Source organism: Canis aureus, chromosome 6 (genome assembly GCF_053574225.1).
Source record: "Canis aureus isolate CA01 chromosome 6, VMU_Caureus_v.1.0, whole genome shotgun sequence".
In the NCBI taxonomy this organism is placed as follows: Eukaryota; Metazoa; Chordata; class Mammalia; order Carnivora; family Canidae; genus Canis; species Canis aureus.
The window spans coordinates 5,269,498-5,295,884 of NC_135616.1; the positions used below are offsets into that span (position 1 = coordinate 5,269,498).

The window sequence follows — 26,387 nt, forward strand, 5'->3', positions numbered from 1 at the left end:
ACCAACTGAGCCACCACAAAGATGTGTCACAACAGTATGAGTTGACTCTGGGTGGACATTAGCCCATTAACAGAATTTTAAAATTTGCATTTGGAAAAGTATAAATATCTTTACTGTAAAGTGATATAATCCCTGTGCAATAATGCAAATTAAATCACATTTTTGAGCCAATCAACTTGTTCATCTAGAAGTATTAGGGAAGCTGGAGACATCTCCAATTCTTAGAGAAGAACTAAGTTTCATTGGGAACTTATCACATGACAAGCATGATCCTGGATGTTCTCATTTTACTTCTGCTGTGTAACCATCACAATTCTGAGAGGCAGACATTGTTGGCAATGTTCTATGAGGTGAGAGATCTGAGTCTCAGGCTCAACAGCACAACATAAGGTCACACAAGTAGCAAGTGACAAAGTCAGGATTCGGTCAGGTGGGGCTCCCTGGAACCATCTATCTGCTCTTCCACCACCCCATCTTGCTTCTTCTCTCTCTCCTTGGAGTCCAGAGTCTGAGAGAGAAATCAAATCAAGGTTTAAGGGTCGCCTGGGTGGCTCAGTGGTTGAGCATCTGCCTTTGGCTCAGAGTGTGATCTGGTCCTGTGACAGAGTCCCACATTGGGCCCCCCGCAGGGAGCCTGCTTCTCCCTCTGCCTGTGTCACCGCCTCTCTCTGTGTCTCTCATGAATAAATAATAAATAAATAAATAAATAAATAAATAAATAAATAAATAAATAAATAAATAAATAAAATCTTTAAAAAAAAAAAAAGTTCCAGTCAAGGCACAAACTTGTTATTCTTTGAACTCACATGGTGGTGGTGACCTGGTTGGAACATAAAAGGTGCTGATGGAGGAACCTGTCCGGAGTCCACATTTCCCCCCCACCTCATCTGTTAGAAACAGAACCCTGAGTTTTAGCTGGGTACCCGGGCACCCTCGTTGGTAGAAATAGCCATGGGTCTAGGTTCTGGCAAACCGGACAGAAGCAGAGATAACCCTGTTGATCCTATAAGCTACCAAGCCTACCCTGAGCTTACCAACTACCAGGACTAAGAAAAGAAAGAAATGATTTCCATCCTGCTTAAGTCACTACAGTTTGGAGTCTCTTGTTTCAGCAACTTCCCCCAGGTCCTTAACAGTGCAGCTCATCTAAGAAACTTAAAAACCTGTATATTCCTCTATAGCCTCTAAATAGGCTAAGAATTATCCTTACCTATGGGTTGGTTGAACTTATTCGTTTGCTTAGCACCCCACTTCTTCAGAAGGGGTACAAGATAAATTCATCCTGTGCTCTGTGTCTGAATTCTCATGAATTCTAAATCCTAATTTATGAGATTGACTTGTCTAGTAGGACACTAGACCAATATCACAATCCATTTTTAAATCCCTATTTTTCCCAGTGTCCTTATTTGGAAAATACCACCCACCCATATTTAGCCATTGAGCAAGTGACCACCATGGTTTCCTGGTGGCCCAGGCTGGCATGACATCATTCGAACCGAGGCCATGCTCACTGGCCTGCAGGCTTGCGCTTCTTTTTCAGCAGCTGCATCTACTTGCACCCACAGAAGGCCCAGTGGGGTTGCCATGGCAGCGAGCATCACTGAAATGCTGGCAGGCTGGCTGCCTGCCAGGACCAAGTTGTTGGGAAGCCTGTCTTGTTGGTAAGCATCAGGATAGACAAAACTCTTTTTATGACCATTCCGGAATAAGGGCCTTAAGAAGAAGCAGAAGGGGGTGGAGTATCTGTTGGAACACTGACCTGTTTAGAGACCCCAGCTTAGATGCCTTCTGCAATGTAGTATTTCAGCTCCTCCAAGCATAACCAACCATCATTACTTGAGATTACATAATAGGTATGGGTCAGTGTGTTCTAGCCTGCCATTTTCTGCCTTCATGACCACCTATTACCAATCCAAGATTGATTTGCTGTGACACCTGCTACCATCCCATGACTTGAATAATAAACACAAGCAATTCACTTTGGCCATTACACTTCTGGTGAAGAGCTACAGTAGAGGATGACATATGTCTGCTCATTAGAAGTAACACATATTAACAGCATTATGTATCCACCCAACACCAAGCAGTATACAGAAAACAAATTGTTTCACAAAGGGTAGGCGGCAGCATCCTTCATATACTGAATCACAGATACTATACCGCCCACTCAGCCTCTACTACAATCTAAATAAATATACTTTTATATTTATATTACATATAATATCCATTTACATTACATGTACTATATGTCCGTATTATATTATATCAGGAATTATATTACATCATGTATATTACCTGCTATAGAAGCATAACAGACTCTAATCTTAAATTGAAACAGATGGAATCCCCAGCTATGCTGACAAAAAGACTCCTACAGAATTAAACTGACATATGGAACTGTGCTTTCTATGGCATTTGATTGGGACTTTTATGTGCTTGACCTTGTCACAGTAGCAGAATCCATCATCTATGGAAAGTCATAAAACTGAGAGTGTCACCTTGGCACACTATTCAAAACTAATTAACTGAGCCTCTGTTAGACACATAAATCCATTGATCTGCTCTTATAACTGGTACATAAAACATTTACAAGGCAAATAAGGTACTAAATTTCAATAGATATTTGAAAGAGTAGGCTAGAGATAGCACAGATTTAAAAGAAAAATAATGAGCGCTTGCCCACTCTCATGCAACAATAATTCAAAACACTGCCATCGAAACCTTCCTAGCATTAGGACAAAACTTGGAAATTCACATAAAAAAGTACTGTGCTTTCAAAATAAATTAGTGTATTCTAATACAAATTATTTGAAAGCAACTTAATTACCATCATGGTCTGAAGGCTTTTTAGAAACTGAAAGCATAACCCACTTAGGACTTCCCCTGCCTTTGGCAAATCTGATTATTAACAAACATTTACTGAATTGGCTTCGGATGTGTGGTATCATATTAACACAAACAACAAATATTTACCAAAAATTCCCAGGATGAATGCCTCTCTTCTGACGTTCTAAGCCATCAAGGAATTTATAAATGAACAAATATAAACCCACAAACAGGGAAATATCAGCTCTATCAGTCAACAAATGAACAAGAAGGAAGCAGGAGGGTAGAGTGCCCCCTCAATGACAGAGAAGGCCCCTCCACACAGCCTCCAGTGTCACTGAGTGTCACCTATGAGGAGGCCCTCGGCCAGCTCTGATCCCGCATTGTCCCCTAGGGAGAAAGGACCCATGTTAAAAGATCAGTAACAACTGTGGGTAGCAAGCTTGTAGAGTATAAATTCTAGGTTTATGATCTAGAACAAAAATTAAATGTTTTAATAAGACAAAAAATATATTACTTTCTATATCAAGATGGTCAACAGTGAGGAAAAAAAACCACTCTTTTTTAAAAGAATAAATAGATGTTGACAGAATAAAATCCCGTACAACATGTCTGGCACATAATGCTAAGGCAAAAGAGACGGGCTTTCAATCACTTGGTGAGTCTTTCCCTTCATGAGGCTCACAGACACAGTGATTTGGTCCTAGGACAAAGGTGGCCACCTCTGGAAGCTTTTGGTGGCCAGAGCCAAGGACTGCCTCTCAGTGCCCCTTCTGACTTAAGATTCCATCACTCCCTGGTCATGTCCTCTGTCTCTTCTGCAACAGTCACTGAAGCCAGCTCTGCAAGGGCCATGTGGCCTGCAGGCCTTGTGCCTCTTCACCTTGCCAATCCATTATCCCTTCATGGGCTAACTGGGCCCACAGAGCCAACTGGGAGCGAAAAGCAGGTTGAGGTGCCATGTGGTGAAGACCTGGACAAATGCTTCTTCCATGGGGCTGATTCTCTGGACTTTCTTGGTATCTCTTATCTGGAATCCTTTCCCCACCCCGGCCTTGCCTCTCCTTTCCTCCTGCAGCTCAGGGACCTTCACTTAATATGACTTACTCCTCTGTACTTGCACTTCTTCAAGCCTATGGTCACACTTCCCACCTGGCCTGACAATCTCACCACACCACAAAGTTAGGGTTGGAGGTTGACTAGGCGTCTTTAAGCAGAAAGGAAATTTACAGAAAAAATACTGGCATAGAAATAAAAACAAAAACAAAAACACAATGAACACAACAGAATGGTCAGAGCTGTGTAGAGGGCCCGAAGTGGAGTAAAGAAATAAGAACAAATTAATTCGAGGTAAACAAAAAAAAAAAAAAAGAAGAAGAAGAAAAAGAAAGGCTGTACATGGGCCTGGGAGGATAAGAAGGAGGCATGAACTGAGGAGTAGGGTTCATTGATGCTCGCATCTGAAGGACACAAATATGGGGTGGGATGGGGTGAGGGCCACAATTCTGGCTAACTCATGGGGTTTTCAGGAAACTGGAGAACCCAGCTGGGGGTGATCGACTTGGGTGCCAGCCCACATGCCCCCATGATGTCAGCTGGACACGGTTCCCCACCGCCCGCCTGCCGGGTCACTGCGGGTCCCGGGAGCGCATCCACCGCTGCGCCCCAGCACCTTGGGACGCAGCCCCTGACTGGTCAGAGCGGCTCACCTGCGGCCACCTCGGCCCCGCAGGCACTGCCCTGCTCACCTCCGCGGGGTGCAGGAGCTGCCGACCCCGGGAGTCGATGCCAAGAGGAATTTCCTCAAGCGTAAGGGCCCGGTCGACCGCATTGTCCTAGTCGTAGGACGCAGACCCAGCGAGGCGGGTCAGTTCCCACGCAGGTGCAGCCCCCACCCCCCCACCCCCCGGCTCACCTTGCGGGTGCTGAGAAGTGTTCTCGCAGGTGATCTGGAAACCCCGCCACACGAGCCTCCCGCCCGTGACAGCCGAGGGCCGCAGGACCATTCCCGCTGCGGTAAGGCCTGTCCGTTCAGAGCGCATGAGCGCGGGGCCTACGTGTGAATGTCCCCGTTCGCGGGTGTGGATTCACGCGTGAGTGGGAGACTGAACCGGGCCGCGTCGGGTTCCAGCCGGGAGCGAGGTAATGCCCATCCGGGCTGACCGCTCCATTGCCCCCTGCCCCCCAGAGGAGAGCTCCACAGCAAAAACTAAAGGTACTATCTCAATAAATGCTCAGCCCCCGGAGCTCAAAGAAAAGACCCCAACCCCAGGCCTTACCTGCAGCGGCCGGAGCCCGAGGATCGTTGTAGAAGAGCCCTGAGCTCCGACCCTCCTGATCTGTCTTTCCAATTTCACACACTTCCACTTCAGCGGGCTCTCATAAAAGCTCCAGCTATCTTGAACTATTCTTTCCAACAAACCTGAACAAATGCGTGCAGTTTTTAAAAGAAGGCTGACGAATACTTTCAGTGTCTCACTTCAGTACCCAGCAGCCTATTTCCAACCAGGGGGCAACATAGGAAAGGCACAGCAATGACAGCCAGTTAACGCCCAAGGCTGACTGAGGCCAGGCCATGTCCCTCTGCAGCAACCACTCTAAGGTTCCTGGCCCAGAACCATGGTCTCCCTTCTCCTTCCACCAGTGACCAGAACTCTGCTTGGGCAAAATGCTATCCTGAGCTACCGAAAATACCTAGTGAACATGTCTGTGCCTCCTTGCGGTGGCCCAGCTCTGTTTCCACACCACCCGGAACAAAGAAAATCCCTCCAGCCACTCTTCAGATGTCACCACTAAAGGCACCTGCATCCAGATAGGCTCCATCCTGCACAACACTGAAGCCTTGGAAGGAGACACACCCCACACATACTTCCCCAGCTAAAACCATGGTCCAGGGGCATGGGCTTCCTCCTTTCTCGCTGAGGATGAGCCCAGCATTCACCAAACCTGGCACTGGATCAGCCCTGGCCACTATCATCTTTGGAAGCTTATGCTGAGCTTAAATCTCAACTTAAGTACCAAATTTGACCACACTCACTCCTTAGATAGGTCACAACATCCTGCCCCTTTATGGGAGGCAGTTGGCATGGTGGTTTAACAGCAGTCTCTGGTGTCCGTGGGCCTGGAGGCAAACATCAGTCCTGCCACTAACTGACGCCAGGCCCTAGGCAAGTTGTTAACTTCTTCAGGCTTCCGTTTCAACTGACAATGATGATAATAAGAGTTGCACCTTATTGAGTTGGGGTAATACGATGCAGGGAGAGTCTGCCCAGTGCCCAGCATGGGCAGTTTGATAGATACTATGACAGTTGACCCTTGAACAATGCAGAGGTTAGGGAGTGCCGATCCCCTGCCCAGGTGTAAACCTGCATATAACTTTTGACCCCCACCCAAAAACTTAACTAATACCCTATTGATGACTGGAAGCCTTACTGATGACACAAACAACAAAATCATACGGGAAAAAAAAATCATACGGAAAATACATCTACAGTTATTTACTGAAAAAAAATCCACATATAAGTGAAAGTGTGTAGTTCAAATTCATGTCGTTCAAGGGTCATTGTATTTACTTTCTACAACTGGTTTGAGGGGCCCGAGTACTTCACCTTGTCTTATCCTTCCCTCCTTCCCCTCTCTTTAGTCCCATGTAACAGGTAACAGGTCTGCTACACAGCAATCCTCTCCATAAAACAGAACACATTCCTTCTCCTCTACATTTTTATATACTCCTCTCTTCTCAGGGAGAAGTAGACACATGTCAACAAAATTCACCTATTTTTGTGCCTAAGTATAAGAAATAGAAACTTGTTTTTAAATAATTAATATATTTTTTAAAATAGTAACTTCACTTTACCAACCACCCTTTCCCATCAAAAAAAAAAAAAAAAAAAAAAAACGTGCTTCTCAAATTGCTTCTTTCTGATAGTTATGTCCTCCAACTTCGGAGACCTAATTTATCTAGATGAACACCGGAAGACTGCTCTGAGGCTCTCTCAGTCTGGAGGGAAGGTAGGCCAGAGTCTAAAGACTAATGGAGAGGCCAGATGCTAAAGGGCTAGGAGCTGTGCTGGAGGGCACAGGGCTGTGACCAATAGAGCAACAAACAGAGGCAGGGAGCTGGGAGACCTACCCAAGTCCCCTGACCCATGAGTTCTGGCCACACCCACTTGGGCTGACTTCTGATGGTAATGACAGCCTAGGAAGGTGGAATGGAGTTTGGGGTTTGGTTGGGACTGCAAGCAGACAGTAAGAATCAAATTCTAAGGCAACCAAGTAATCAGAATAAAGAAGCTGTGCCTGTAGAATGGCTATTGATACTGATGAATGGGTCAGCTCTGGGCACAGAAAGTGCCATCTTCCTAGAAGCAGCCTATCCCCAGTGTGACTGGCAATCAGCTGCCCAGGACCCCACTATAGTATGGGGTCATTGTTTTATTCACCACAGCATGTGCCCTACAGTCCATACATGACATGCACAGAAACCTGGTGCCATGATGATTCCAGCACCACTCACTATTTGGGGGAGATCCTAGCATCTAGGATCATTTTAAGTGGACAGTGTTAAATATTAAGCTCAATTTATCCCCAACTCTTAAACTCACAATTCCCACTGACATGGCAATTTCTGGACTAGCTCCAATGGAAGTGATCCTGCTCACACTGAAGTGGAAAAAAATAAAGATTTACAGCATGGAAAATACCCAAGTGCTGTAGATGGTGGAAAATGCAAATCATCACTCTGCTTGCTTATTTTTCTACCACGGATCCAAACACATGAGCCACCACACTTCAGAGCCAGGTCTACCCCAGTTAAGACTCAGCTCCCAACACTACTCTTTTCGTTTAGCTACCCTACCCTTCACTCTTTGAAGTGTCTTCCAGTAACCACCAAATTAATTCAGTATACAGTGTTCCAGATTGTTATTCTCAGTGAAACTGGCATTGTCATAGACAATCAAAACTCACCATAGACTCAGCACCTAGCAAAACTCTTGCATGTTAACAGTGGCTAATAGTGCTAATTAGAGGGTGCATAAATATCTGTTGAATGAGCAAATTGATTAATGAGTTCCAACTTTCAGCCCTGAATGATCAAGGCACCCTATGCCATTCAGCTACCATAAACTGATGCCGTTAGACTATGTCTAAATTTTCCTGAATATGAATGATTCAGAAATGGATTTTTTAATAGAATAATATGGCATACAGAAATAGACCCATGTACACATGGGTACACATAGGGTTTCATTTTTTACACAAATAGCATATCAGATCAGTAAATAAAAATGAATTCATCAGTAAACTGAGCCATTTAAAATTTTTTTAAAAACCCTAATCCCAGCCTGGCATTTTGTACCAAAATAAATTCCATTTGATCAAAAAAATTTAATTAAAAAATACTATAAAAGTAGTAGAGGAAAATAAAAATATAAGTAGCAATTTTTGTAATATTAGAGTGTGGAAAGACTTTCTAAGCCAGACATAAAACATCAAAACCACAAAAGAAAAGACTGACATATTTGACTAAATAAAGGTTTTTAAATATTTGGTATGATTTTAAAAATATAGTAAACAAAGTAAGATAGAAACCAACAAACTGAGGAAAAATATGTGTAATATAAATGCCAAAGGGTTTGGTTTCTTAATATGCAAAGGGTTCTCACAAATCAATAAGAAAAACAACCCAATTAAAAATGGGCAGATGATGTGGATAGGTTAAGTAACAGAAAAAAACAGTCAATAAACCTATGAAAAGATATTCATTATTAAAGAAGTGCAAATCAGAACAGGTTATCATTTTAACCTATAATATTACCAAAATATTGATGACATTCATTGTTAGTAAAGGTGTGGAAAATCATACTCTCAACACTTAAAGGGAATATAAGTTGGTACAATATTTTGGAGGTTACTTTTACAGTATCTTTTTAAAGATAAAAACTTCATATATCTCTGACCCAACACTCTATTTCTGGAAATTATCCTACAGGTATATTTCACACACATTAAAATTTGGATACAAGGGTTTTATTGCAAACTATTTGCAAAAATCAAAAGTCGGACTATCCAAACATCTATCATTAGGGCATCAATTAAGTAAATCATGATATATTGTTGTGAGAGAATTCTATGTGACTCTTAAAATGAATGAAGTAGATCAATATATATTGACAAGAGAAGATAGTCAAGGTTTACCTCTAAGTGAAAGAGGCAGGAAAATAACACTTGACTATGCACAGACCATATCTAGAAAACAACATACAAAACATAAGACATTACCAGTGGAAGATGATCATCTTTTCATTTTTCACTTTGGAAACTTTCTGTACCATTTTTATTCTTTACAAGTATATATTAAGTCTAGACATTAAAAAGAACTTTAAGGAAGGGGCACCTAGGTGGCTCAGCTGGTTAAGCACCCAGACTCTTGATTTGGGCCCAGGTCATGATCTAAGGGTGGTGAGATCGAGCCCCACCTAAGGCTCCCAGCTCCATGCCGAGTGCTGAGCACTGGGCATGGAGCCTGCTTAAGATTCTCTCTCCCTCTCTCTCTGCCCCTCCCCCACCACTCACACACATGGCTTCGCTGTCTCTAAAAAATAAAAAATAAAAAAACTTTAAGGAAGAAGGGTCTTAACAAATATTTTCTTCATAGAAGGTTTTTTTTCACTAAAAATAGGGACAGTAGGGGTCCTTGGGTGGCTCAGTCAGTTAAGCATCTGCCTTCAACTCAGGTCATGATTTCAGGGTCCTCAGGGCTCCCTCCCTGCTCAGTGGGGACCCTGCTTCTCCCTCTCCCTCTGCTGCTCCTCGTGCTTGTGCTCTTTCTCTCTCTCTGGTAAATAAATGTAAAAATCTTTAAAAACACAGGAACGGTATCTTTAATACTTGACAGAATTGCTTTCAAACACCCTTGAACACTTCTAAAAGGCTTATTTATCTACACCTAATTATGCTTCCCATTTAATTAATTAATTAACATAGGCCTCTATGGCTTTCCAACCCTTTTCATGTCCCAATCATTATCCTTGGAAAGTGATGCTAGTTGTCTAGCACTGGACAATAGACACAGGCAACTGCAGCCTACTCAGCCCCACCTGCCAAGGCCAGCCTCTCAGTCCCCACACCCTGTGACCTGATGGCACCCCCCACCCACCAGCTGCGAGGCTCCTGTTCTAGGAGCTTAGGAGCTCCTATTAAACAGCAGTTTTATTTAAATAATTTTAGTATAATTACTTTAAAATAATGAAGATCCTTGAGTAAGTATGTTATAATTTAAAAACAAGCAAAAATATAGTTGACCCTTGAACAGGTCTGAATTGCACAGGTCTGTTCACACACAGATTTTCTTCAATAAATACACTATAGCATTTTCTCTTCTTCATGATTTTCTCTTTTTTAAAGGTTTAGAGATTTTATTTATTTATTTGAAGAGAGAGTGTGCGAGAGAGCACAAACAGGGGGAGGGAGAAGCAGACTCCCCACTGACCAGGAAGCCCAATGTGGAGCTCCATCTCAGGACCCTGAGATCATGACCTAAGCCAGAGGCAGCCACTTAACCGACTGAGCCACCCAGGTGCCCTGTTCTTCATAATTTTCTGAGTGACATTTTCTCTTCCCTGAAGTTAGAGAAAACTTTACTATTATTGTAACAACAGTATATAATAGATACAAAATAGGTGTTAATCAACTGTCTATATTATCGGTAAGCCTTCTGGTCAACAGTAGGCTACCAGTAGTTAAGTTTCAGGGGGCGTCAACAGTTATACAGGAATTTTCAACTGTTCAGGGGGTCGGTGCCCCTAATCTCCACATTGTTCAAGGGTCAACTGTAATGGTATGGTGTTAGAAATCAGAAGAATAGTTTAAAAAAAAAAAAGGAATAGTTTACTTTTCTTTCTTTTTTGCTTTTTTTTCTTCTTCTTTCCCTTTTGAAGGCTAATGCCAGGAAGGAGGAACACGGTGGATTTCTGAAGAACTGCCAACACTGTTTCTGGATCTTTGTGTTTGTGTTTATATAGGTGTATTCATTTTGTAAAAATCCATTGTGCACCACATTTAAGATCTGTGGACCTTTTTATATGAATATTACACTTCAATATAAAAATTTAAAGAGTATGTTATAAATTTGGTCAAGTTAGTAAAAATAATGAAGTTCTATGATACTGAATAAATCAAAAGCTATTACTTAGCACTTATGCGTTGCAGATCCCATAGCAAAGAAGTTTAAAGAAAACTTCTAAATTGGAATCCTCTTGTAGAAACAATCTATTCAAACTCCTCTAAGCCTTGAGGTTATCAGGATGTAAAATGGTTCATGGCAGAAGAGGTAAGAGAATTTTCTGATTTCCCAGGCAGGACTCCCTGTTAGAAGGGCTACTTATGCAAATTGTCAGCATTTTCCAAAGGAGGAAACTGAGCCCCAGAAGTTACATGAGTTAGTTAAGTGGCAAAGACAGAAAAGGCACTCGGGTCTCCCTGCCCAGAGACTGAGCCACGCTCTGCTGAGCTGCCAGGCAGGAGGTCGGCACAGTCGTGATGACATTGTACCAGCAGACCTAGAAACTTCTAACATCTAACAGGCCCCACCCATCTAGCAGGCTGGCCTCCTTACAGATGGATCACAATTTGCAAACTGACATTGCTGACCGAGCGCTTAACACGCATCTGATGAGAGAGTAAAGGAATAAAAGGACCAAAGTAAAACAGTGCTTCCTGTACACGTGAGCCAGGAAATGGGGAAAGGCCAGAAAGCCTGGGTTCCAGGCCGCTCCCCAACACACAGGCTCTGGACCTGGAGCAAAGTAGTCAACACCCCAAGCCGCTCTGTGGGCCGCGGCGTCCTTCTCTGTAGGCGCCGCCAACGGGCTGCCTGGGGCTGAGAACACCTAGAGTCTGCGGCCTGTTGTCCAGCAAAGGTTCGGCCCCTCTGTGGTTAAGGACCGTATCCACGCTGTGCTTAAGGAGGAGCTGGCAAATGCTGAATACTCTCCAGAAGAAATGCCTCAGCTCACAAAATGTTTATCAGAAACCGTTAAAGACAAATTAAAAGAAATGGGATTTGACCGATATAAAATGGTGGTACAAGTAGTGATTGGAGAACAAAGAGCTGAAGGAATATTCCCTCCAGATCTTTCAACTAAGAACCTGTCACGCCCATTGAGACCCCCACCCCCATCAGCGTGGCTGCTCACTGTGTCTGATGCTGACACTGACAACTACACTCGTGATGTTTTCACGAATGACAGTTTATTCTGTGTTGTAGCGGCATTTGGCTGTTTCTATTATTGAATCTTTGAAAAGTTGGATAAAGATATGACCATGAAGAAATACAAACTTTTTTATATTGTTAAAGATCTCAACAAAATAAAGGTAATTTGGCATTTTGAAAAAAAAAAAAAAAAAAAAACTCTCACACCCGCAAATCAGAGACAGGAAGCATACCACATCCATGGGGTGCCCACTGCAGCCTTACGAGGTGCTGTTGCTTTGTTGTCATTGTCACCGTGCATTAGAGCAGCTGGGGACATGTTAGGACCTCCCTACTGTCACCGAGTCCTGATATTGCACTTTGCCTCTTGTTACATAATACATTCCTAGAAGTGAGAATCTGTCGTCCTACCTCCCAGAACACCTGGCCAGGACCCTGACATGGGAATTTGCCTCCTTTGCTTCCATGTATGTACTTCAAACCTGATTCCGTGATGATTATTTTTTAAACACAAACCCTTTGTTTTTTAATGATCCCTTTCTATTGAACCAGCGGTGCTCTGTCATTACTACATGCCAGCTGTGAACAAGTAATTTGTGACTAATAATGGTTAAGGTTTGCACCACAGCAAAGTAGTTAAGTGCACTGGGTTCTGGAGTCACACAAAACTAGTCCTAATCCACAAAGCTTCATTTATTAGTGGTGTTTGTACATGTTACTATCCCCTGAGCTTCAGCCTCCTCATCAGCAAGGTGAGGACAACAAGAGAACGCACCCTTCTGTCCCGTGACGCCAGAATGTATGTAAAGCACTTACTCAGTTGGAGGAGATGAAAGATGGCCACAGATTCTTGTCACTCCTCCTATTAAGAAGCAGAGTGTAAATCTCCTCCCTTTGCTTCTGGGCTGGCCTTAGTGATTTGCTCCATCAATTACATGTAGCAGAAATGACATTCTGGGTTCTAGGAGGCTAGGTCACAAGAAGCTTCTGCCCAAACTCATGGAACACTCCCTCTGGAAACAGCCAGCCCCCAGGTGACAAGTCTACCTACCCTGAGACTCCAGGCTATGAAGAAACCCAAGCTAATGCGTGGAGAGGCCACGTGAAAAGAGACATCTGGTTGGCCCTGGCTGGTCCAGCCACCCCAGCCCAGGCACCAGACATGGGAGTGACCCAGCCTACAGATGGCTCCAGGCCCAGCCAGCATCGGCCTGAACCGGCAAGGAAACCCAGGCAAGAGCTGCCCTCTGAGCCCAGTCAACCTACAGAACTATGAAAAAAAAAACAACACATGGTTCTTTTAAGCTGCTAAGTGTGCGGTGGCTTGTTACACAACAATAGATAAATGAGACACTCAGATGGTGTCTGGCACATGAGTACATGTCAGCTGTTAGGATTACAGAGATATTCATACACCAGACTGATTTCAAGCTCCTCTGTATGGCAACATCCTTCTTTTTTAAAAAATTTACTTATTTGAGAGACAGAGAGCATGAGCAGGCGGGGGGAGGGGGTGGTGGGTGTGGAGTAGAGGGAAAGGAAGAAGCAGACTCTCCACTGAGCAGGGAGCCTGATACAGGACTCGATCCCAGGACCCCGGGATCATGACCTGAGGCAAAGGCAGTCGCTTAACCAACTGAGCCACCCAGGTGCCCTTATATAACAACGTCCTTCTTAACCAAAGGCATTCTGAAGTGCTTTCTTGATCGGAGAACAGAGTATATTTTAGTTTCAGTTCCAACTGTGCATCAATCTTTCTCAACTATTACTGACCTCACTAGGATTAGGGGTAGAGGCAATTATAAACTATTATAGCGTTTGTAAGGAAGAAGCCGAGGACGTATGAAGACACAAGCAGAGTGTCTGTAACTACACTGCTCGAAAACAAGAACAAGGATATGCACATCTGGTTAGCTGTGACACAACTGTGGTGATTCACAACTCAGAAGCACAAGGCTGACGGAAGTGAAATGTGCAATAACACAATTCACATTAACAGCAGCAACATACTCGAATCAGTAAATGACACAATCAAAAATTTAACAATATCTTTAAAATATTTCTATTTTTATTGTACATATTAGGTTATGTTACTAAGATTGACCTATGAGGTAGAGATCTACAAATAATATAACTTAGCTGTTAAAATAGAGATCTTTCTTTTCAAAATCTGTAGAACAAAAGAAAAATCTACAGACCATATTTATTACTAGTTCCTTTTAAAATGAATTTTTCTGGGAGATTTCTAAATAAATTCACGATTCTCATGCTTATATAAATAATGCTTTTATGAGAACATTCTTTTAAAAGCCTAATGCATTCTTTACTTTATTTGGTCACATGCACTTTGAGGCTTCAACAGAATCCAGGTATCTCTACGGGAGGGTCTAGGATTTTCCAGGCGGTCCATGAGCTGCATCACACCAGAAAAAGTAGCAGGATCGCATCGCATGGTTGAGGCCTAGTCCTCTGCGAATAGCATCCTGGGCCAGCACTTGGCATAGCTAAGAACACATCTCCACATTGCAGAGGGCACGCTCAGGGCCCCTGAGTCCTGCAATCCAGCCTTCTTTCCCACAGTCCTGCCAACATTGCACACTTCATGAGGGACAGTAGCTCATTAACCGAGGGCCGGCCTTAGTGGTTAGAGCAGTGTATCTCGGCCCTTTTAAGACTCCATTGGCTTTTTTAAGGGGAAAAGCAATCCCATGGATCCCAAGGTAGACATTAATGATAGTGTAAATAAATACAAATAATAAAAGTACACACAAGCTGCTCATGCTATTCTGAAACTATAAAATAAAGACAACTATTAATTAAATACAAATTAAACTATAAAACCAACAACATTCCAGATGAGTATCAGTCTACTGTGATGGATAATGTTGCTCTGATAACCTTATAAAGCTCAGGGCTGCAGAGCCCTGCACACTGTCACCACGTGATGATGGTATGATTCCCTTCTACTCCACAAATGATCTGTCAGTAAAGTGTTCACTTCTACCTTCAAACAGCCAGAATGGGGGAGGATCCCTGGGTGGCTCAGCGGTTTGGTGCCTCCCTTCAGCCCAGAGCATGATCCTGGAGTCCCGGGATCAAGTCCCACATCGAGTCCCACATCAGGCTCCCTGCATGGAGCCTACTTCTCCCTCTGCCTGTGTCTCTGTCTCTGTCTCTCATGAACAAATAAATAAAATCTTTAAAAAAAAAAAAAAAAAAAAAAAAAAAAACAGCCAGAATGGGACCCTGCTCACGGCCTAGGCTGTTACGCTCTAGTGGAAATCACCATGACCTGGCTTTCCACCAGTTCCCCTACCTGTGGTCGGCCCTCCACGCAGCTGCTGGAACCATCCGCATCAAAGGGAGGTCAGGCCATTGCTACTGCTCTGCATAAGACCTCCAACAGTCCCCCCAACCTGATGCCCAGGAAATGCCACAGTTCCCTCACTGCCCACAAGACCCAACACACTCAGGTCCCAAACCTCCTCCTGCTCCCTTCCCAATGGTCACTCTGCTCTCGCTACACTGGCCTGCCAGTTGGCGCTCAAACTCACCAGGCATGCCCCTCCCACCTAGCCTTGGGGGTCCCCTCTGCCAACTCAGGAATATTGCCTCTAAGTCTTTACTCAAAGGCCTTCTCAGTGAGGCCTTTCTCAAGTGCCTACTTAACCACCCCTCCAGGCAGCACTTTCAGGGCCGCCCCCCCCCCAGCCCCCAGCTTTCTCTCCACCTCAAGTATCACCAGTACTAGGTATTGATGAGTAGTGGTCACTCCTACTGGAATGTCAGCTCCACAAGGTCAGGACTGTGGGTCCGATTTGCTACCTGCTATATGCCCAAACCCTAGCATAGAGCCTGGAAAATATGTGATGTGCTGCAGGATCACTGGGTCTTCACATGGACCCATGCTTAATTTCTGTACTAACTCTGTCTTGGCTCTTGTCTCATTAGCCAGTTTTTATGGGCATTGACGTTGACACAGCTGTGTCACACAGTGATCACCCTGAAGATCCAGGGTGTAATTTTATTTATTATTACTAATTCATTATAATTAATTATTGTAAAATAAATAATTTTATTTATTATTAAGAACAGCATTGAAACGAACAGGTGCAGAAAACTACCCCCATGGGCAGAATGACAAAACCTCATTTTGAGAAATACTAGATTTGAGCATGGTGGGTGGGGAAGCCAGCATTGTTGCTCCTGGAGAGGTCACGGCCAGACCAAATACTGACGCACACGGATAAGAGCACAGCATGACCTGATAAGCCACTCAAGTGTGTGTCCCGTCAGTGACAGACCTGGCACCTCGCAGCCCAAAGGTATAACCTTCACATTTCAAGGACCTCTCATGGTCTCACCCAAATTACTTTCCAGTTCTATTATCAAATTATCAGTTATTTCCAGTAACAACTAAAGGGATCTCTAACCATCAAACATCTCCTTGGCCCTGCAGCAAATTTTTAAGAGGTTTTAAATTATTCACACAAGCAATGTATGCTCATTAAATAAACAAAAGAAGAGAAAGAGTAAGTTATTTTTAAGTGCACATCAGTCCCCCGCCCCATGGGGATAACCACTTCGACAAATGAGTTTTTTTAGAACCTTATCCTGTCCATGAATACGTATTGTAACCAGCACCTCCCTCCCTCCCTCTCTCTACAACTTTTCCCTCCTCTGCACTGGGCTCAGCAGCAGGCACCCACACACCCTCCCTGGCCTCTCCCAGGCTCCCCGGCCCCTCCCTGGGAACATGGGGCAATGAAGCATCATGTGACATCCCGTGGGGTGGCCTGGGGTTGTTTTCCATGTGTGCCCCATCACACCAAGTACACTGCTGGACTGAACTCCTCCAGGACATTGTCCCTTCTTCTCTGGAAACTGTTCTCTTGTGCCTATAGCATAGCAGCCACATAACACATCTGCAGTGAGGAGCTCCATTCATCTCTCAAGGCACACAGCCCTCAGTTAACCCTCATTTACTATATAGACCCCATTGCCTGCTTTATTCTCCAAAGGGGAAGCCTGGCCAGGTTTTCTGGCCAGGTCTACCCTGGCAGCAGGGAAGGTCACCAGGCTCAGCTCAGCCATACTCCCCCATTCAGCGGTGGGGAAGCAAGTGAAGAATCAGCTAGAAACATTCCCTCTAAGAGATAAGCCCTCGATGCCTCTCTCAAGCCAGTCTGATGATTCATCCATGAGAGGTGGGGAGAATAAAAAAACAAATTAAAAGAATAGAAGAAAATGGTCCTGCAGGGCAGGAAAGAACAGAGACAGCAAAAAAAACCATAGAGCAGGACGGTGAACTTGATGTTGATCAGAACATTAAAAGCAGTCATCTGAACATAAAACCAAAGACAGGGAAAGAGGAGCTACAAGAAGGGGAACCAGGAGGTTACGGAGAGCAGGTGGACGGATTTCTTCGTGCCTGCAGGATTTCCAGCTAACAAGAGGAAACAAGACTGGCAAGTTTGTATGATTATGTGTCATTATAAAGAAACAAGGCTAAAGGCATAGTCCTGGATGCCTAGTCTTTGTGGTCTCAAACGAAAATCAGCATTTATCATTTCACTACTCAATCACTGCCCTCACTTCATAGTTAGATTCAAAATTTAATTTAGATGAGCATGTATTACTTTATAATGAAGAAAGTAGCTCTTCAGAAGATTACTATGGAAAGGTTGAGAAAATATTTTAACTCCTGAAAGGTAAGTCCATGAAGTACGTAGCATTGGTGCTATGCCTTTTTTTTTTTAAGACTTTCTTCATTAAGTTTGCCATAAATGTAAATGCCCTGACCAATAGCCTGACCAGAAACAAAAAAAGCAACAAATAAACAAAAACGCAGGAACACTTTGCTCTTTCCCTGTGCCAGCAGAGGGCAAGTGGGTAGCTTTAATGTGATACTCTTCATGCTGGTTTGTGCACACACTGCACGTGCATTCCTCCCTCTCTCTCTCTCTCTCTCTTCCTGTCTCCTCCCCAACCTTCCTCCACTTCTCTTGTCTTTCTTTCCCTCTCCTCCCACTTTCTCTCCTTCCCTTTCAGGGAAGTCTTTGACAGAAGCACCTGTTAGGACTCTGCATTCCACCTGCAGATTCTGGTTAGAATACCGACTATGAGAGAGAAAAGGATGTGATACTGGATAATGCATTATCTTTTTCTTCTAGAAAAACAAATACTTTTGGTAAAAAGGGATCCAGCTCTCTGTTACTTTGTTCAAAGTAGAGAGAGAGAGTATGAGGGAAAGGATTTCCCCTGGGTTCCGCTTACTCTCCCCCAGGGCTCATTCACATTCTGATAACACAGGTCCCCCAGGTGGCTCTGGAGGAACTGAAAGCAGCCTGGGGCTACATTTTGGGTTGAATCTTGAGCAAGAAGTCCAGTTCATGACCTCCACAGAAGCCAGAGCAGGTCTGAGGCAACAGGTGCAAGGAAATACATCAGAAAAAGATTCATCGAAACAGCAGATTCAACAGTGAGAAACCCATTCGGTGTCCCCGATGTGAAAGCCCCCTTTTCTTTTCCTTATTTCTGCTGACAAAGTTAGGCAACAAGACAGACAACTCTGGTTCTTCAGGAGCTACAGGACTCTCAGCAGCCCAGTGATCACATCAGGCAACAGAAGCTGCAAAACCAAAGTCAACCCCTGGGTAAAGCAGAGGCCCTATCTGGTCTCCTCCCGGAGGCTGAGCACTCACTCTCACCCTCCGACCTGCCTCCCTGCTCTCCATCTTCCAGAACTCCTGTGCCCCTCCCCAGCTCTGGCCAGGTCTGTTTTTCCACATAGCACTTGCCACCTTCTAACCAGCCACAGAATCCGTTTTCCCACCTTTCCACTAAAATGTAATAAGCTCCGCAAGGTCCAAGCTCTGTTTTTCTCAGACATACCACTACCTGGCACTTGTAGAAGCTAAAAGATATTCTTTGAATGAGTGCTATAGAGGTAAATGGGAAAGAAAATTTTAATATTATGCAGGAGCACATTAAAAATAAGACCATTCAACCCCTACTATGTTATCTTCTCACCAAAATGCATAGCCCAGAAGAAGCAACGAGGTAGCACTCAGACAAATCGAGATCTTGGGACTTTCTACAAGACAAGTAGCCTGCATTCGTGGCAGAATAAAGGAAGGGAACCGTTTAGATGACAGACATGACAAGCAAACATAGTATATGGTCTCTTATTCTGGACATTTGGGGACAACAGGAAAATCTAATTATGAACCATATGCTCAACATCGTTATATCTCTGTTGAATTCTGGATGTATCACAAGTGTGCATGAAAATGTCCTTTTTCCTAGAAGATACATACTTACGTACTTAGGGTTCAAAAGGTATAATGTCAGCAATTGACTTCCAGATAGTTCAGGGGAAAAAATAGTATTATTTAATACATTAGAGACAGAGAGATAAAGCAAGATTGGCAAAATGTCATCCCCACTGAATCTAGATGAGAGATCTACAGACGTTCCTTGTAATACTCTTTACAATATTTTGTGAGTTTGAGACTTTTTAAAATAAAACAAGGGTAAAGAGGAGTTAAAAATAAAAGACCTCATGCTAGGGAGATAGTTGAGTCAACAGGATGGTGGGCAGCCTGGGAGTGACCAGGCTCTGTGGCAAGTGCTGTCGCAGGAATACAAGTGATGTCACTTAATTTATTGCTGATGTGTCCACATCCCAGGAATGACAGAGCGCTTCAAAGACAAGGATCTTGGCTGTCCTGTCTCCCTGCAGCCACCCACATGCTCCTGGCATGAAAGAAGCACTACATAAATGGCGAGTGGCTGAGGAAATGAATGCCTATTCATTTTCAAGCACATATTAGAAATTATAAAAACAAAGAAAATGCACGGTGCCTGGGTGGCTCAGTCAGTTGAGCGGCCTAACAGCAGACTCTTGGTTTCAGCTCAGGTCATGATCTCAGAGTTATGGAATCCAGCCCTGAGTGGGGCTGCATGCTCAGCAGGAGCTGCTTGCAATTCTCTCTCTCTCTCTCCCTCTGCCCCTCCCCCCCATTAGGCTCCTGCACACACATGTGCACTCTCTCCCTCAAATGAATCTTAAAAAAAAAAAAAAGATAAAGTGTAATATACGCATAGACGTGCAAACACTAAAAGTGGTCTAACTTGTTGGACACAATTAATTTTGAAGACCTTTTCTTAATTCGTGAGTTCAAAATCTTTTCACATCCTAGCATCTTAAAATGTGAAGTTTTGTATTTTCCAAAGGCAATAGCCTTGGAGCAGTCCTGAGGGATATGACAAGGGAACAGTGACACTGGGCCAGGGGGTGAGGTGGGGGCCACATGCCTGACAAGGGATGGGGAGGGACCATGAGAAGTCTAAAAATGCTCCATAAGGGATTCTGATGCACATCAGAGATGCACTGAGTTCTGGAAGCTGACAGAGAGATGCAGTCATTCTGACCCTGAACAAAAAAGAACACCAGGGAACAAAGAGACCTTGGTGGATTCCACCCACCAGGCCCGGGTGCTGGGTGTTATCATATGTTGTGCTCTTCTGGAAAGATATCTCACTATGTCATTTATATTTATTTTCAAGCCAGAATCACACTTACCATAAAGGGTTCAATTTATGGAGGAATCAAGTTTGGTAAGAAAGAAATTATGTTTGGGACACCTGGGTGGCTCAGTCGGATAAGTGTCTGCCTTTGGCTCAGGTCATGATCCCAGGGTGCTGGGATCGAGTCCGGCATTGGGCTCCCCACTCAGCAGGGAGTCTGCTTCTCCCTCTCCCTCTCCTCCCTTGCTCATGCTCTCTCTCTCTCTCAAAAATAAATAAATAAATAAAATCTTAAAAAGAAAAATAAGGAAGAAATTAGGTTTCTAGCCTGTCCACCAGCCCTCACTCATGAAATGCTGGTTTCTGGGAACTACTGCAAATGAGCATGTTAGAATCTCAGACTTGGAAAGCAATTCTGATGATTTCCTGGCCCAGCCCCCCCATCCTACACACTCCTTCCTTCCACCACAATGACTCTAACAGATTCATATAACCTTATGAATACTTTCGGTGGTGGGGTGCTATCACTCAGAGCAGTCCATTTGAGGTTCCACAGCTCTGGTTCATCTGCTTACTGGGAGCAGAAATCTGTCCCACTCTTGGCTCCTGGAGCCTCTGAGGATCACACAGCCCCTTCATGTGAGGATGTGCACACGTCTGACGTGTCCACTGCCCAGACATCACACCAAATCCCAGGTGTTTGCTCTGTGAAGAAGCATATAGATTCAAAGGCCAGAAGGATAGGCTTCCCCAAGCTCCTGACCAGAAGCAGGACATCATCGGTTGTCGTTAACCATGCCACTTAGCTGTTGAGGAAGTGGCAAAAATCTCTAAACTGTTGTCAAGACAACCAAAGTCCAAATATAAATCTCTTTGGGATTCCATCCGGAAGGAGTCTTTAAGTGTACACACCCAGAGGAAATAATGAAAAGAAAGCTCCTCTCCTCCCCCTCCTCGCCCCCCCCCACCCCACTCCTCCTCTCCTCCTTTCTCTCTCTCTCTCCCCTTGCTTTTTGCCACGTGGTGATGTGTGTTAAAAATGCATACTGGGAAGCTTTCCACCTTTGGGGTTGGAACAGCTGCTGCCTCAATATTGTTTTTGTTAGTTTTTTTTTTTTTAACATACTTTGCTGTTTTTAAGAGGGTTGTTTTTAAGCTACATGTTTCATAATGCTAGTTCAGATTACAACGTGGGATGACGGGCACTTTACTGACAAGAACAAGCCTCCTGGGCTCCAGGTGTCTAATGAGGCCCCCTTCCCAGTGTGTGCCCCTATCAAGCACATCCTCCTGCACAGCTGGCTTCCAAGGGGGGGACCTGCCTTAGCCCAGGAAAGGGCATTCACAGACACTTAGGAAAAAAAATGAGAAAGTCCACCCGTGAAAATAATGAGAGTCAAGAATTCATAACAGGTAGCCTAAATAAGCCCAAAGCTCTTAAAGTCCTTGGTTTTTCTAAGAGCACAAAACATTCAGAGAATGCTCCACAGTCTGCTGTGGATTCCACTTGGAAGCACTCACCAAAAGAAATACAATAGACTTGTCGAACCTCAGAGTCCTGAAAGGCACAGACCCAGGTGGAGAAGACATGTGAACACCTGTTGTAAATGACCCTCCTGTCAGGAACCTCTAACCACATAGAGGTTGCAGACTACAGCTAAAAGGGATAAAAATCTGCACTGCCTATGCCTAAAACAATCTTGTGCCTTAAACGGAAAGTGTGCATCCTCGAGTAACCACACAGCATTCAAGGCAAACAGCCAGGCACAAGAAGACTAGCCCCCTTATACTCCCCACACAGCCAGACTTTGGTTATGTCAGCATTCTCCATGGTCTTCTCAAAGGGGCCCAAGAGAAAGTGATGGGAACAGAGGATATGGCTTGTAGGGTCTCAGTCATCCTGGGACTCCAGGGAGTTGTGGTGATGGCTGAAAAACAGGAAGCTGAAGACTAGCCACATGGAAGACTTCATCCAGAAAAGATGGATCACCCAACACAGAAAACAAAGGAGCTCAGGGCTCCTGCTAAAATATTAAGAGGACTTTCAGACTTGGCCTTGAGTCCTTCTTTTAGTCACTGAGCTAGCAGGTTCTTTCTCTTTTTTTTTTTTTTTTTTTTTTAAGATTTTATTTATCTACTCATGAGAGACAGAAAGAAAGAGAGAGAGAGAGGGAGGCAGAGACAGGCAGAGGGAGAAGCAGGCCTCATGCAAGGAGCCCGATGTGGGACTCAATCCCAGGACTCCAGGATCACGCCCTGGACTACAGGTGGCACTAAGCATCTGAGCCACCCGGGCTGCCCTAGCAGGTTCTTTCTCAAATCAAGAGTGAACCCAAAGTGGTTAAAATGGCTCTGACCTCACTCAAATGCCAACTCACTCAGAGAAGCCCCCCATATGGATGAGCAGCTGAGAACACAGCCTATCACGCACAGCTTATCCAGGACAGGCCCAGCCAAAACACAGGACTTAACAAATTTTACTCAGCGGGGGTGACAAGGTCATTGGCCCTCTGACCCAAACAAGACAGAAACCTGGAGCCACTCTCAAAAAAACAAAGCCTCGGATGTGGTATTACAAGAATGATGCTTCAAAGCCTCCATCTGCCCAGAAATACCTTCTTGCTCTGGCAAAGCTCTTTTCTCCCAAGTCACACTCCTACCAACAGAGCCACTACCAATAACCATCAAACAAGGGTGAGGCAGTGTCTCCAGGAAGCCACTAAGATTATGCTTTATCCTTGGAGAGAAAAGAAAAGAAGTAAAGGGACTTCCTCCAGCTATCTCATCGTCCAGCCTTGCTAATTGTCACCGTGGAATCACAGGTTAGCAGGAACCACATATCTTAGCAGATCATCTGGTTAATCCTCTGCCTTAAAAGGGAAGATGCTATGGAGTCCCTTTCAGAGATGAGGCAACCGAAGTACTTGCCCAGAATTGAATCGCCAGTGATCCATTTCCCTGTAGGATACAGAGACTCATCCCTGAATAGTGGAAATCATTCATGTGAGGGGTACGGGCTGTGCCACCTAAGTGGATGACGAGGGAGAAAGGGTGAGGTGGGGAGTGGGAAGGAGGCAAACATTTCCTACTTCATTTACTCCCAAGGTCAATCCCGCACACAAAACATATGTCAAAGTCGCTCTCGATTCCTCGGGACAGGACATTCCGCGCAAGTCTTGGAAGGCCTTCCGTGAAGCTGAAATGATGCCTCGCAAGGAAAACACGAGATCCCTGACATCTATGTCCCGACTATGTTGGAGAGGCCGGCAGAGAGGGAAACCCACCCCCGCAACACTAAGAGAGGTCCGCGGAGGAGCCCCAGGGCAGGAGCCTTTGCAGATCCCAGCTGTGGCTGAGCAAGCTGGAGGCGGGCACGCTGGGGAGGTTGTCCCTAGGCTTGCAGTGAAGGGAGGGCCCCCGGCAGGTCCCCTGGAATTCTAGGCGAACCGGCCGATCTAGTATACAGGACAGTTCTGGCAAGAGGCAGTGACGGGAGACAGTCAAGAACATTGTCCAGCCAGAGGTTCCAAAGCGCCTAGATGGAGCCTAGACACTTGGCCGCTCCGGTACTATTCAATCCTAACCTGGAACCATCTTCTCATCACAGGCGTCTCTACATCCCTGGACAGGCCAGTTAGCATTTCTTTTAAATAACAATGAGTGTACCCTTCTGCTGCTCTTCTTGGTAGGAAACAGTTTTCTGGGATTTGCCAGAGGCACTACCCTCGGGTTGGATGCCAAAGGCTACTGGAAACACTGCTGGAAACCAGCTCTTTCAAAAGACGAAATTCTGGGGTTTGATGTGGGCCCCCAGAAGGGCATGACCCTAAGGTGATCTGAACTCTCCGCGGCCCGCATCACCCGCAGACCTGCCGATGCAAAGGGCTGGGGTGTCTGTCTCTGTCCTTGCTTGTGGCTTCTTTCCCGTTTCCTCAGACTCAGAAAGACCCGCTTTGGGAGGGGAAGCGGTGATGGGAGGACTTTCTCATCCCGCCTCTCTCCGGAGACCGAGGCTGCCCAGGACCCCCCCCCCGCCCCGTCACCTTGCCGCCGGGTCAGCCCCTCGTGCTTTCTCGCCCTTCGCTGGGCTTTCTTTCCACCCCGCAAGAAAGTGAAGAAACCCACTGCCCCCGGGAGGCAAAAAGGCTCTGGAGCCTTGGCTGAATAACTTAAAGTTTCCGCCGGAAGGAAATTATCAAAGGCGAAGGAGAAAGCCTCGGAGGCCGGAGGGAGCGCGGCGGCGGCGGCCCGGGGGGACCCAGGGAGAAGCTCCGGGCAGGCTCGCACCCCGCCGCCACCTGGCTGGGAAGAGGGGGCGCACGGACCAGGGGGGCAGGGGCCCGGGGGCGCACGGACCAGGGGAGCCAAGGGGGGCCAGGGGGCGCACGGACCAGGGGGGCAGGGGCCCGGGGCCGCACGGACCAGGGGGGCCGAGGGGGGCCAGGGGGCGCTCGGACCAGGGGGGCCAAAGGGGGCCAAGGGGCGCACGGAAGAGGGGGCGCTCGGACGAGGGGGGCCAAGAGGGGCCACGGGGGCGCTCGGACCAGGGGGGCCAAGAGGGGCCAGGGGGCGCTCGGACGAGGGGGGCCAAGGGGGGCCAAGGGGCGCACGGACGAGGGGGCGCACGGACGAGGGGGCGCTCGGACGAGGGGGGCCGAGGGGGGCCAAGAGGGGCCACGGGGGCGCACGGACCAGGGGGGCCAAGAGGGACCAGGGGGCGCTCGGACGAGGCGGGCCAAGGGGGGCCAAGGGGCGCACGGACGAGGGGGCACACGGACGAGGGGGGGCTCGGACGAGGGGGGCCAAAAGGGGCCACGGGGGCGCACGGACCAGGGGGGCCAAGAGGGACCAGGGGGGCCAAGAGGGACCAGGGGGGCCAAGAGGGGCCAGGGGGCGCTCGGACGAGGCGGGCCAAGGGGGGCCAAGGGGCGCACGGACGAGGGGGCGCACGGACGAGGGGGGCTCGGACGAGGGGGGCCAAGAGGGGCCACGGGGGCGCACGGACCAGGGGGGCCACGAGGGGCCAGGGGGCGCTCGGACGAGGCGGGCCAAGGGGGGCCAAGGGGCGCACGGACGAGGGGGCACACGGACGAGGGGGGGCTCGGACGAGGGGGGCCAAAAGGGGCCACGGGGGCGCACGGACCAGGGGGGCCAAGAGGGACCAGGGGGGCCAAGAGGGGCCAGGGGGCGCTCGGACGAGGCGGGCCAAGGGGGGCCAAGGGGCGCACGGACGAGGGGGCGCACGGACGAGGGGGGGCTCGGACGAGGGGGGCCACGAGGGGCCACGGGGCGCTCGGACGAGGGGGGCAGGGGACGGGGGGCGCTCGGACGTGGGTGTCCTCGGCAGATGGCGGCGCAGGACTCACCCCGAGAAGACACACTTTGAGCTCCCGTATCGCCATCATGTGCTCGGGGCCGGAGCGGGCAGGGGCTCAGCATCCTCCGGGGCCGGGGCCGCGCCGCGCCCGCCCGCGCCCAGCCGCGGCCTTGAGTCTCCGCCTTCCCCTCGCCGCGGCCCGCGGGCGGGACCGCCGCCGCCGCTGCTATTTCTGGGCCGCCGGCCCCGCCGCGGTGGGTCACGTGGCCGCCGGCCGGGCTCCTCCCGGGGCTCCGGGTCGAACCTCGGCGGTCCCCAGCGCCCGGGGACGCCCCCAGACGGCGCCGGCCACCCCGGGGCCGCCCCCCGGACCTGCGGCGTCCCTGGCGGGGGGCCCCCCGCCCCCGCCCTGCCCAGCAGCGGACCCCGCTCTGCGAGCCCCTGTGGCAGCTGCCCCGCCAGCCCCGCCCGGCTGCAATGCCCCGTGGAGTGGAAGCG

The 26,387-nt window shown here is 46.9% G+C and overlaps 1 protein-coding gene across 3 annotated transcripts in view; it reads right to left on the minus strand.

The window, feature by feature from the left end:
• RAB31 (RAB31, member RAS oncogene family) overlaps positions 1 to 26,107 on the minus strand; it is a 129,249-nt gene extending 103,142 nt beyond the window's left edge. The window contains exon 1 of one of the 3 annotated variants that reach the window (XM_077899957.1): positions 25,939 to 26,103. In XM_077899957.1, coding sequence (XP_077756083.1) covers positions 25,939 to 25,977 — 39 coding nt within the window. In that variant the 5' untranslated portion in view covers positions 25,978 to 26,103. Of the gene's footprint in view, positions 1 to 5,863; positions 6,012 to 25,938 lie in introns of those variants that run through there. The other 2 variants (XM_077899959.1, XM_077899958.1) reach the window with 2 other exon arrangements.
• Between the last annotated feature and the right edge of the window lie 280 nt (positions 26,108 to 26,387).